Raw genomic sequence first — 12500 nt, forward strand, 5'->3', positions numbered from 1 at the left:
TCCGGTTTGCATGCAAATTTCGCCTCTATCTGCATGTCAAATTCAACAACAGAGATGATTTCCAATGTTGAATTAAGAAACAAGATCATTAAATTGCAATACCCACCTTAATCAATATAACAGGACTCTAATTATTTTTTTAAGCTTTGATACTCGTGAAAGACTCAATTTTAAACCACGTGCTAAAACATCGAGTTATTTAAACTGTTAAAAGCTCAATAATTTGAGAACGTCTTTAATACAAGCAAAGCATTACAAGTCACTGACAACCTTCAACGATTTTCATCTCCTGATTACTAATTAGTACATATTAAGATAATAAAAGGAAGATTTTGATAATAACAACAGCGTAGAGTGACTTTAAGATTTCTGCGATAATATTATTGTCTCTATTTTTGTTTTGAATTTCTATTAAAAGATTGACTTGTGAAAAGTCAGTATAAAAATCACAAGTTTCCGTTTCGAAACTTTGACGTCAATTGCACGTCCCGTGTAGAATTTTTGAAGTGCGCGGCCGACAAAATAGCCTCCCACGCATATGCTCTTTTAGGGATTTTCCGCGCGTGACGCAGTGCGTCTGCGTGGGAGGCTGGCATCACACCAGCTGCGTAAAGATGTTGTTGAACTAAACACATGTAAAGAAAAAACGTTTGAATCTGCATTAACAAACAATACAAGAAGCAAAGCTAAATATATCCCTAAGCTCTTTCGAGTCTCCTGAAGTTCAGTTTTAAAATATGTGAATAAAAAATCAAAAGGTCTTTGGTCGATTCTTAAGCGGTTTGCACGTCGTTTCGCCGTGGCCAAGTCTTTCGACGAAACAACAGCTCACTCAATAGCTCGTTGCAAATCATCCCATGGGAGCATTCAGATTTTTCCGAGTATGCCGGAGTTATTATTAGGGGTTATTACTAAGGGGGCTTATTTTGAGACTAGCAACCAAGAAGTGAGCTGTTTTCCCTCCTAACTAACACAACCACATTTACATTGCCAAGTATCTTTTCTCCCATTAGAGATGATTAATATAAAAATCTGGGGGACATGTTCTCTTGCGGTTGCCGTCCGCATCTCAAAAACGCGTGTACTTAAGCCCCTTTGAACAACAGAAGGAAACCGGAAGTGACCATTTCGTCTGCCAGTGGTCTGTCCCAGATTTTAAAATCAATCGTCCCTAATAAGGAAACAATATTTCGCAATATAAATGTAGTGGTTTCAAGACAAGTCAAAAAGCAAACAGCTCAGTTTTGCTTTCAGTGTCTGTGGCTAAAACTTCGTGAGCTTGAGCTCCCGTTTTTGCGATGGACGTAAACCGGAAGTGAACAATTCGATTGCCGGGAAAGACTAGTCTCTCTCAGATTTTTATACCAGTCAAAGATTCTCAGAAATATAAAGGTCGTAGTGTCAAGGGAAGCTTAAAAGGAAACAGTTTACTTCCGTTTCCTGCCCGTGCGGGAGCTTTATATTAAACTTCTCCATTTAATGACAAATACAAACGTCATTCATTTAACTGGGGTAAAAAAATTAACTGTCTTGTTTACAATAATTAAGCGAATATGCATGAATATTTCACCTGAGTCTATTCAATATCCCAGCTCTTGTTGAGTGGCAGAGCTTCCTAACTGAAAAAGCAATGTTGCAAGCTCGACTTGTATTACAAGCGCTCGAATTAACACCGGCTGTCTGTGTATTATTCTGATATTTTCACCATATCTATTCAATAATCCGCCATGATCCTCGGTTGAGTCGACTACGTATGGTTCGCAGAACAGAAATACCGTTCGTTTCAGGCAAAAATTCTGAATGCCTCACTCTTAATTTAAAGCAAATACATAGATACGATGGTGGAAAAGACTTATATTTCCCAATGCCCTCCAGTGAGTGATGCGCTGTGAAAGAGATGCAATATAACGCTATTGAAAATCTTGACCTGCGTGCCAAAACACATCCCTTTATCACGTGTGTTTGATAACTCTCTTTAACACAGTTTGGGCGTGTCGTCGGATGCCCTGTTTGAAATAGTTGATGACCAAAGGGTTTTCCCAAAATTACGCTCTAAAGCTGAAGAAGAGCGAACTCGATCAGTTCATCTAGCCACGCATCCGTCTTCAAAATGCAGGGCTTTCAATATCTTGTTTTCTTCACAGCTGGTAAGTAATTTTCCCACTTTTGTGCTATCCCTTTTTCAGCTAAGCCTTTGGAAATATTAAGTTCTCATGCAAGTTCAGTAATTGTAATTTATCTGCCGAATCAGTGGCAATATTTAGTGCTGGCCAAATATCGATTAGTGATTGACGACTGATATTCCCTTTTCACCAAGTAATTTACGTCCATAAACTTCACCATAAACTTCACCATAGTAGAGTGAAGAATAATTTATCTCGAAATTAACACAGATGAGATTGCACAAGGCCGACAGCCCTTAAAAGACTTTATCTTTGTTTTGTTAACCGAGTTCCATATTTTGAAAGAAAGAGGTGGCCTACAGAGTATCCTGAGACCTAGCTAAATTTCAGAAAATTTTACATCTTAAAATTTCTTATTGTGCATCTTAGATAAGCAAAATACAAACTTTTAATGGGGAGATAAGAGTTTAGACAAAATATCTTTCCAAGACGCACAAAAGCGGTTTGTTCGTCAACTACACACATAATCACTTAGCTTGATCCGATGGCCCAAGATTTTAAACATTTCTGTGATAAAACGACTATACATGGTTCGCTGAGTGTCTTTTTAATGGGCTTCCGATTTATAATTAATTTGTTAATGTAATATTTATTATGGCCATTGTCAAACGACCAAAAATTATTTGTAAGACCTTTTTCCGGCTCAAAAAACCGGTTTTTGTAAGGGCGTTGCAAGAGCGTCACGGTTCCAGCGAGGTTTCAGCACATAAGGCTCAATTAATATTCATCACTTGTAATTTTCCTTGAATTGGAGACCAGCCAGATAGGGTTAAGTTGGATAAGCGCCACGGTTCCAGCCAGGTTTCAGCACACAAGGCTCAATTAATATTCATCACTTGCTATTCTCATTAAATTGGAGACCAGCCAGAGAGGGTTTGAATGATTTAGTTGGAATACTATTTGAAGCATTTGCCTTGCCGGTTTGACTTACATTTCCGGATTCTTCATCAATTTTGGCCGATGTAACAGACCGAAATAAAAGCTACTGCACTCGAATGCATCTAAAAATTACTGAAACGATTTACTAGAAACCGATTTGTTCCGATAGAGGCAAAATAACTGTTAGTATCAGTTGTTTTACTTAGAATCTTCCTTAGCATCTAAGTTAGCAGGGACCTTAAAGTTACGAAGACTTCAACGAACAAGAAAACGTTGGAAAACAATTAGCTTTTAATGAACAAAAACACTGGCTCTGCTCGCCCTGCACGTGCATTTTTCAAGTTTTGTACATTTCAGTATATATGCTGTTTTCGTCTGTCTTCCTGGTCTTTGCTGTTCTGTTCTGGAGTTATATGTAAAAGACCATCCAAACTAAGGTCGTGTTCTATTGGTATCAACCGTTTGTAGTTAGTTGAGTCGGTTGGTTGCTTTTTAGTGATCAATTCGGAAAAACCGTTTTCGGTTGATTAGGTTGATCAACTTTTTCAACCGGCATCAAACTGGGTCGAAACGGTTGAAAAAGCATTGGCAGCGACCGCTGTCGTTTAAAAGTCGACCGCGGGCTCCTGCCGTATTGCTTTCCCTCAACTACTTGTCAACGCTGAGAAGTCTGGTAATATCTATTCCCAGGGGTTACCGCGTTTCAAAGGAAAACGGTTGGAAAAGTATTCTATTGGCAAAACCTCAACCGCTTCAACCTAAACCGGTTGCGGTTGAAACGGATGATCCCAATAGAACACGACCTCAGATAAATTCTGTAACTTTTCCTAACCGGACCAATTTAATTGCTGGATAGTTGCTTCACAATTTACCATCCCAAACAACTTTCAATTATCGTGAAACGTGAAACGGCAAGTCGACGTTTTCCGTTTAACGTAAACGTGATGCTAAGTAGACCAGCGAAATACATTGTCCAGGACCTAGATAAATGACCTACACTAGCTCTCCAAGGCCCAGTTGTTCGAAAGCCCATTAACTTAATCCAGGATTAGCGTAAACTTTTCTTTTTTGCGAAATTTTCTTTTGCTTCTTTTTGTTTTTAAGATTGACTCCTTCTAATGTAAAGTTTTGACGAATATCAGCGTGGAAAAACATTTCGGGGTAGAGAAATAAACTCCTTGGTTAATTTTTAATCTGGGATTAGCGTTAATCGGTTTTTGAACAACCGGGCTTAAGAGTTCTGGTAGCTCAATGGGTTGGGCATCCGTTGCGGAGGTCGTAAGCTTGAACCCTACCCCGTCGCCAAGGAACTAGTTTCCAGTCCTTCCCATGGGCGCATTGCACCCAGAGGTGCAATGCGGGCGTATTGGTGACACCAATGTGGCCTGGGTTCAATTCCCAGACTCGGTGTCTTATGTGGGTTGGTTGAGTTTATTGGTTCTGTGCTCTGCAACGTGAGGTTTTTCTCCGGGTACTCCGATTTTCCTCTTTCCTCAAAAACTAACATTTGATTTGATTTGTGTCAAATTGTTGATTTCAGTTTACAGTGTCCCAAATAGATGGTTTTCAATCACGTGACGAGTCGGCCATGTTGGTGTACAAAACAATGGCAAATTATGGCTCATGTTTTGCATTATAATAGAGTCAAATTCCCAAAAGACTTTTTCTCTATTGTTCAGTACACCAACATGGACGCCATGACGTCAGGTGAAAACCATCTATAGACTTCTTTACAGTTGTGTGCTTAGTTACCTGGCCTTTAAATGAAAGTGAGGCTGGTGTTGACTTTGTTATGATACAAACTTCCCTCCTTTTCTGATGTGAATGATGTTGTCATGCTAATTAGTAATAATTTACATAAGAAAAGCAGTGAGGTCAACTCCAGTCTCACATCGGTAAATTTCATTTCCTTTCCTTTCCTTTCTTATTTTAAATATGTATAGCAGACACTAATTTCTGAACAACTAAGTGTTTCTGTATCTCTTGACTGTGCATCTCCTTGCGTCGTTCGAGAAAACCCATCCTAACCACTTCTCATGCAGCTATTTGCTCACAGAACCCTCTGAAGAATATTATTTGTTCTTATTTCAGTTCTCTTTACAGTGGGGACTTGTTTGAGCGAGATAACGGCGTCTTCCTGCTCACAGAAGACATTTACGGATGCTGCAAAGAGTTGCAGCAACAATTTTTATGAGGACCTAAGAAAGAATCCACAAAAGAATTGCAGGTATGAAAGGTCACTTTTTCCAAAAGAAAATAAATTGTATTTAAATAAGTTTTCAAGATAATAAAGAGAAACAAAATGGTATGGTTTCGGGACCAGAAATGCCTTGCAAATACTAATACAACGTTGTGTATCAGAAACTGAAGTTGGGACGCTGTGCCTGTTCGTTTGATTTTAATTTATAATATGACTAGCTCCGCGAGCGGGCAAGATGAACCAAATCCCGCCCTGTGATTGGCTACCCGAGCGGGAAAGATGGAGCTATGTTGCCAGCTCGGGATTACTGGCTTAGTCCCGCAAGATCAAAGATCATTTTTTGGTGTTTTATCCCATATAATAATTCTTTCTCCTTCTTTTTTTGCGTGATTATGGACCTGGGCCATAGCCTCCAATTGCTCGTGCAATTTTCAAGAACTCGCGAAATACGAAATACAATCGTTTTCGTTTGATTTCATCTACACAGCGCATATATGTGCAAAAGCAAAAGCTCATCAAGTAGAGTCTCTTTCTTCACTTATTATAATTCCTTGAGTTAACCCTTTCCCGCGTATATAGGTTTTATATTTCTCTGGACGCTGAGATAGCTTTCTTTTGATTAACTTTTACAGAGGTTGGATTACTATTACTGATTTTCTATTCGAGAAAGGGTTGATTTCTAGGCCAAGTATGAGAGATAGAGGTTCAATCCCCTTGGTCAGCTCCTTGAGAAAGACACTAATAAATGAAAATATGTCTGTGTCTGTAGACTGTGCATGTGATTGCGTCGCTAGTGAGGACCAGGCTTAAGAGGAAGAATATACAGGAATCATAGAAGATTGTATTAAGAGTGTTTCGCTGGGGTTGATACCATATTATTATGCCTTCTTAGGCAACTTTTCTCTAAAACGTTGAGTCCCTGCGTCCAAAACATCGTCGAAAAATGCAAGAATGAGACCCACGCTGAAAATCTGGAGTTACTGAAAGCGCGGTCTGATGACATCATCGCACAACGGAGCTATTTTTGCATGGATGGGATGTTGAATTCGTTTAAGAATTTCAAGTCACGAGACTGTCCAGTGCGAGCACTTGAAAAGGCAAGAAAGTGTGCCCAATCATTTCACAAGACATTTAGGGAGGATAAAGGAAGTCCCTCTTTGTGCAGGTAAGAGCGGAAGTTCTTCTTGTATCAGCAGAGTTGCACTGACCTGGCTTTGGGTGGCCAGGGAAAAGCGCCCTGGGGACGAGGTTGGCTTTTCAAAACCACCGCTGACCCTCAGACTGGAGGCACCTACAATTTACACGGAAAACCAGGAAAATTCCGGTTGGGACATCAAATGGTACACACCATTCCTTTTGGAACTTTTCAGAAATTATGATGCATTGGCATAATCAATGTCTTAATTCTGTTCGTTTTGGGCTGTCCTGTTTATACCAATAAATTTCGTACGTTATCCAGCTTTTAATAAGACAAGGTGCATCATTTAATACTTACACCTACAATTTCCACCTGATGTTTCTTGTTAGTTGGCAGCCCAGCCTGTACAAGAGCGAATTTTATGTGACAATTTTTAGTTGCTCGTATAGACGAGGAAATTTTTTCCAATTTTCATGCGACAAATCCATCGCTGAAAAGCTGGCGGGTTAGCTTTTATGCGACAAATAAAAGTTGTCTAATACGAAAACTTGCCCTTGTAAACGACTCGTCACATGGCAAATTCCTACCTCTCCAAGTGGGCACCGCTTGAGAACGACTAGGCAACCTCGCCTTTTTTCTGCTTTATATCTCTTCTGTCCAAAGGCATTGCTGACCTTACTTAATTGCAAATTGTCGACAATATGTTTCGCCATCTACAAGGTCGTATTTATTTGCCACTTAAAAATGTCACAAAAAAATTGCTTTTGTGGACGAGGGTTTTAGAGTCTAGGATCTTCTGAGCTAAGCTTAGTTTAACAAAACCTTTCTTAAACTAACATACCCGTTAATTTTTCTGTTTATGCTAGGAAATTCAAGAAGGCTAAGAGATGCATCACACGAGCACTCGAAAGATGCAAGAAATCTCGGACAGTGGACAAAACAATGGAGTTGTATCGTGACTCGCACAATCCGCACTGCCTTGGAGGTCAAGACGCGTATAGAAAGCCAGGTCAGTTGGGCGTTGCAAATTTGATCGGGACCTTAAGCAACAACGACATCGACGAGGACGAGAATCGAAGAAACCTTTTTTATTTTAGTTCGTTTCTTGCCTGTACAATACAACGCAATTCATACTTAACTGAGTACTCCCCATGGGGGCTTTTCTGGGCCAGTGAAACACAATCAACGAAACGACAGAAGGGAACAGCAAAAAGAACTGTTAAGAATCCCAACTAGCTGGAGGCAAACCAGTTGACTATTTACAAGTGCATCCGAGAAGTTGAACCAGGGACTACCAAGAAAAAATAGGCCATTTCCGAGTTCATGTCTGCTTCCTCTTCAAAGCGAGTCCAAGTGCGAAGTTTTTCTTATGAAAATTAATTTTCGTTCATATGTAAAGTAGAACTAATTACCATCACAAAAACTTCACACTGAGACTCGCTTTGAAGGAGGCAGACATGAACTCGGAAATGGACTATTCAAGGAGTAGTCAGAACCGGTCTTGAACCTGGGATCCCCAGATCTCAAGGCAAGCACCCAAACCAATGGGCAGCACTGCCTCCGCCTGTCAACTAAAGATATCGAGCTACTAACTAAAACAAGCATCAGTCTGCCGTTTCACGAGTTAAGGCTATAACTCGGAGATGAGATATGGACAATATAGCCAACTGCTAATGAACTCTCGATATATACCAACCCTTGAATTATAGAATAAATAAAGGATATTATATGGCCCACGGAGATACGAAATTTCTCTTCGAGTGTATTCGAATATTTCACGAGTGAGCGCAGCGAACGAGTGAAATATTTTTCAACACGAGAAAGACATCGAATGTAACCTTAGCAACAGTGATCTTTTCACGTGTAAAAATGACATGTCCACGTGTGAAGATATCACTTGGTATTTCATTGGTGTTTATATAATAAAAGGAAATACGCCGCATGCATCCCGGTTGTGAACTTCAGGCCTTTAAGAAGTGCATTGAAGGGTTTCTTACGGTCTTCGACTCAATGAATGAATGAACTAATCCATGAATTTCTTTCTCTTGTCGCTGCAGCTAGGGACGCCATCAAACCATCCGGCGCATGCACAGCAAGAGAATACTCGCTCAAAACAAGAGAATGCATTTCGAGTTTCGTGCAAACCCTCCAGAAGGAACCCAGAAAACCCTGCAGGTTGGAACAAACAGATACTTTGTTAAGTTTTACTTTTATGTAAGCTCTACCGATTAATTACAAACATGCAAATTTTTATTGAGACGCGGACCTTCATAATGATAATGGTATCGGCGCGTGCGTGCCGTTTTTTAAACTGTTTTGCGGGTCCAGGAAACTTGGTCAAGTTCGACAGCAGCGAAATGTTTGCTCTTGGTTAAGGTTAAAATAATAAAATTTTAATTTTTACGAAAAAGTTATATTTTCTTTTTTTGTTGAAAGACTACCAACACAGGAGAGTGGCATAGAGTAGAGAAATCGCTTCTCCGACTCTAAAACGACTGGAACCTGATCATGCAATAGCTTTTGTTTACTTTTAAAAAGCCAGGACTTCGTTAGTCATCCTTACCATCATATTCAAAACTAATAGGCCAGTTTCGTATTCTAACGGTTGGACTGGATCTAGCATGAAATGGAGGCTAATGCGGGCAAATTAATTTGCATTTGAAAAGATTTGCCAGCATTAGCCTCTATTTCATGCTAGATCCAGTCCAGCCGTAAGAACTCGAAAATGGCCTATTTATTGAGTGGTACACGAATGGCAACTACTAAGGGCAAAAGCAAAAATCAAATATGAAACAAATATTCCTTGAAATATATATATCTACATCAAAAGCCCAGAGTGGTGACCATAAGAAAAAAAATTGATCTTTGTTCTATTTTCAGGCGAACTTTTTTTAACAAGTATTACCTTTGCACAAAGAACATCGCCTTTGAGTGCTTCAAAAATGTGTCCAGTTTCGACATGAGAAATATCAAGAGATGGTTTATCAGCAGCCGATCTTATTACGAGCAAATGTTCTGCGATGTTATCAATTTTAAGATTGCCTATCCGCGACAACTTCGGGGCAGTCACTGTGAGGAGAACTACGTTCAAGCAAAGGAGACATGCGAGTCCAGCTACATTGCTACGTACAAAGAAAACAAAGCGGACAAGTCTCTTTGCCGGTGGGTATGGATTGCCTTAATTTAATAGGGAGCTTAAGCATGCGACGTTTTTCAGCGACGGACGGCAACCGGAAGTAAGCGTTTTCCTTTTAAAGTTGTCTTCGCATTACCACATTTATATTGCTAAGTATCTTTTCACTTTTGGAGACGATTAGTTTAAAAATCTGGGAGAGACTACTGTCAGGATCCTGGCATGCGAACAATTCTGGTTTGTATCCGTCGCTCAAACCAGTGGCGTGCTTAAGCTGGTATATTAATATTATAGAGCGACTTTCAATTGAGTGTCGAAAGTAATTAGCGAATTGCTTTAGTTTATGATTACTTCATTCCGTAATTGGTTCAAAGTTCTCGCGCCATTTTTTCAACCAATCAGAAGTGAAACCAACCAATCATGGCTTATGCGTGCACATTTTCCCGCGCTTTGTGTCGACTATGAGTAATTACTTTGAGTTTTGATTGGTTTACCGGATTGTCTTCCTCCTTTTTGATTGGCCAAAGTAATTACTTTAGTTTTGGTTTTACGACACTCGATTGAAACTTGCTCTATCGAGGTTTTTGAGCATGTGCTTGTAATTCACGTGCTCACTTCTGCCACAATTGGTTAATCACAACAGTTGTACACATTCCAATGAGCCAATCACAATGCAGGTTTGTTTACTGAGTCGGCGGATATCCCACTTTGCTTCTCAGAACCGATGCCAAATCTCCGAGGGAAACTAGAAACAACTAAGCTACACTCACGATCAATTATCAACAGCTAAATGAACTTTGAAGTTTCGCAAAGTTATTCCCATGGCCTTGACACCGAGTTAAGGCAGTTATCGTTTATCTGATTACAGGTCAAGATGGTAAAAATATCGGAGACTTGTTAGAGGACAGAGATTGTAGAGTTGGACAGACGACTTTGAATGTACTTTTATTCACAATCAACTTTAAAAATGCAAAACTGAAGCTCTTCAAGTGTTACGCTCTCGCGGATGCGCTCCATAAGCCTGAAACTGACCTGCTAATGGTAAAATAACTTCAGCTCTTTCTTTTTTCTTTCAGTAAATACGCGGAAGCGAAGCGTTGCACAAAGAATGCTACACTTAGCATGTGCACAGTTAATTCAGAACTACAGGAAGAAGTCAATTTCATTTACGACAACTTCAACCCGTTTTGTGCTCAATTTACGGATCCTCCTTTCACAGTTGAGAAACCTATCGAGAGGGATCCTCCTTTCACAGTTGAGAAACCTATCGAGAGGGATACAAGAAGTTCTGCGATCCCTAGAGTGAACAAAGGACAGTTTGTTGTCGCTAAGCCCTGGTTATGTTTAGCGTTTGCCATTTTCTTTTTGATCATGGAAGTATTTTCTTGACTTTCGTGGACTCAGTACCAGACTACCCACTCGTTTCCCCATTGCCTGCGCGGGTCGCTTGGATCAAATCGGAGAAACACGAGAATAATAGAAAGCCGAATATCGTCGAAGGTCTGGTGTCTTCGAGCAGTTTATTAAACACATTGTTGAAGCTTGTTATTTAATTAAATTAGTTTATATTATTTAAGGCACTTTATGTTTAAAAACACTATAGCACTTGAAATAGGTAAAAAACTCTCGTGTTTTTTAGCGACAGGTACAATAAAGCAGTCGTCTCCCCGTACGTGAGGAATAACCGTTAAAAATATTTAATTTGAAATTCTAAAAGAGATTGTCTCAGCACCAACCTCGTCCCCACGACGAGAAAACTCCTGGGAACGGGGTCAATGATAATCCTACATGCTCTACGGAGTAGTTGACCTATAAATCAAAATATATCCATGCACACAACTTAGCCATACATTACAGAGGGCAAGATTAGTTAAAAATAAAAATTTTGATTGCTCAAGTTATATACTCTTTATGACTTCCAGTACCGTTGCTGTATACAGGACTGTCATACCAAATAGCTCTGAAGTGAAACCTTTTAAAAAACGCCTGAGCGCATGCACAAAAGGGCCCATCGGGTTTCGCGCGATGAGCAGCATCGCTTTACTCATAGACGAATGAGGTGTAAGCTGGATATATCTAGACACCTAGTAGAGACACCTCCTGCAATGCTATATTCAACTTTACGAAAGCAACTGTGCTGTCCGCTGAGTTCCCGATGGAGTCTGTTCACATGACGTCACGGCGGCCATGTTGGATGAGCGAAACAGAGGTCGTGAGGCAGTGTGGCCAAGTGGTTAGAGCGCTTGCCTTGAGATCCGGGGATACCGGGTTCAAGAGCCGCTCTGACCACTCGTTGAATTTGATCCTGGTAGTCCCTGGTTCAACTTCCCAGCTGCACTTGTAAATAGCCAACTGGTTTGCCTCCAGCCAGTTGGGATTCTTAAAAAGTTGTTGTTATTCTGTTCTGTCGTTTCGTTGTGTTTCATTGGCCCTGAAAAACCCTATGGGGAGCGGTCAATTAAATATGTCGTATTCTATTGGGATCAACCTCTTCATCCGCAACCGGTTCAGGTTGGAGCGGTTGAGGTTTCCCAATGGAACATTTTCCCACGCAGTCGTTTTTGGTTGAATTGCGATAACTCCCGAGAATAGTCATTACCAGACTTCTCGAGCTCCACGTTGACAAGTGGAGGGAAAACAAATGATTACCGGCCGGACTTGCTCTTTTAGAGTGTACATAACTCGAAATTTCACCACCATTTATTTTAATTATCTAATCGCTGCCAGAAGTGACTGTCCTTCGAATCCAAAACATAATAGTTGGCTTAGTTGTGGTTAGCACGGTTTTAATCATATTTGGAGTTCAATATCTTCTGCATGAATAACATTTGGTATTCATCCCGTCGTTTTTGACATCTTCTTGCACATATTGCACCTTGAACGTCCTCTAATATTGCTCTTGTGAACTCAGTCCTCGTTGATCATACATCAGTTTTTTTTGCTCCTTGACCGTCTAAACGGGTCAAG

The 12500-nt window shown here is 40.2% G+C and overlaps 1 protein-coding gene across 1 annotated transcript; it reads left to right on the top strand.

Annotated features, from left to right (window-relative positions):
* Positions 1-2060: 2060 nt before the first annotated feature.
* On the top strand, positions 2061-11434 carry LOC138057672 (uncharacterized). Its single transcript, XM_068903607.1, has 7 exons — positions 2061-2147; positions 5154-5289; positions 6155-6427; positions 7267-7409; positions 8458-8575; positions 9281-9562; positions 10610-11434. The coding sequence occupies exons 1-7, from the start codon at positions 2111-2113 to the stop codon at positions 10920-10922; spliced, it is 1302 nt and encodes a 433-aa protein (XP_068759708.1). The 5' UTR covers positions 2061-2110; the 3' UTR covers positions 10923-11434.
* Positions 11435-12500: the final 1066 nt, after the last annotated feature.

This window comes from Montipora capricornis, chromosome 7 (genome assembly GCF_036669925.1).
Source record: "Montipora capricornis isolate CH-2021 chromosome 7, ASM3666992v2, whole genome shotgun sequence".
NCBI lineage: Eukaryota > Metazoa > Cnidaria > Anthozoa > Scleractinia > Acroporidae > Montipora > Montipora capricornis.

Coding starts and splice junctions, on each gene's coding strand:
- LOC138057672 (XM_068903607.1), top strand. CDS start 2,111: ATGCAGGGCTTTCAATATCTTGTTTTCTTCACAGCTG. Junction 2,148..5,153: donor TCTTGTTTTCTTCACAGCTG/GTAAGTAATTTT, acceptor TTCTTATTTCAG/TTCTCTTTACAGTGGGGACT. Junction 5,290..6,154: donor AATCCACAAAAGAATTGCAG/GTATGAAAGGTC, acceptor ATGCCTTCTTAG/GCAACTTTTCTCTAAAACGT.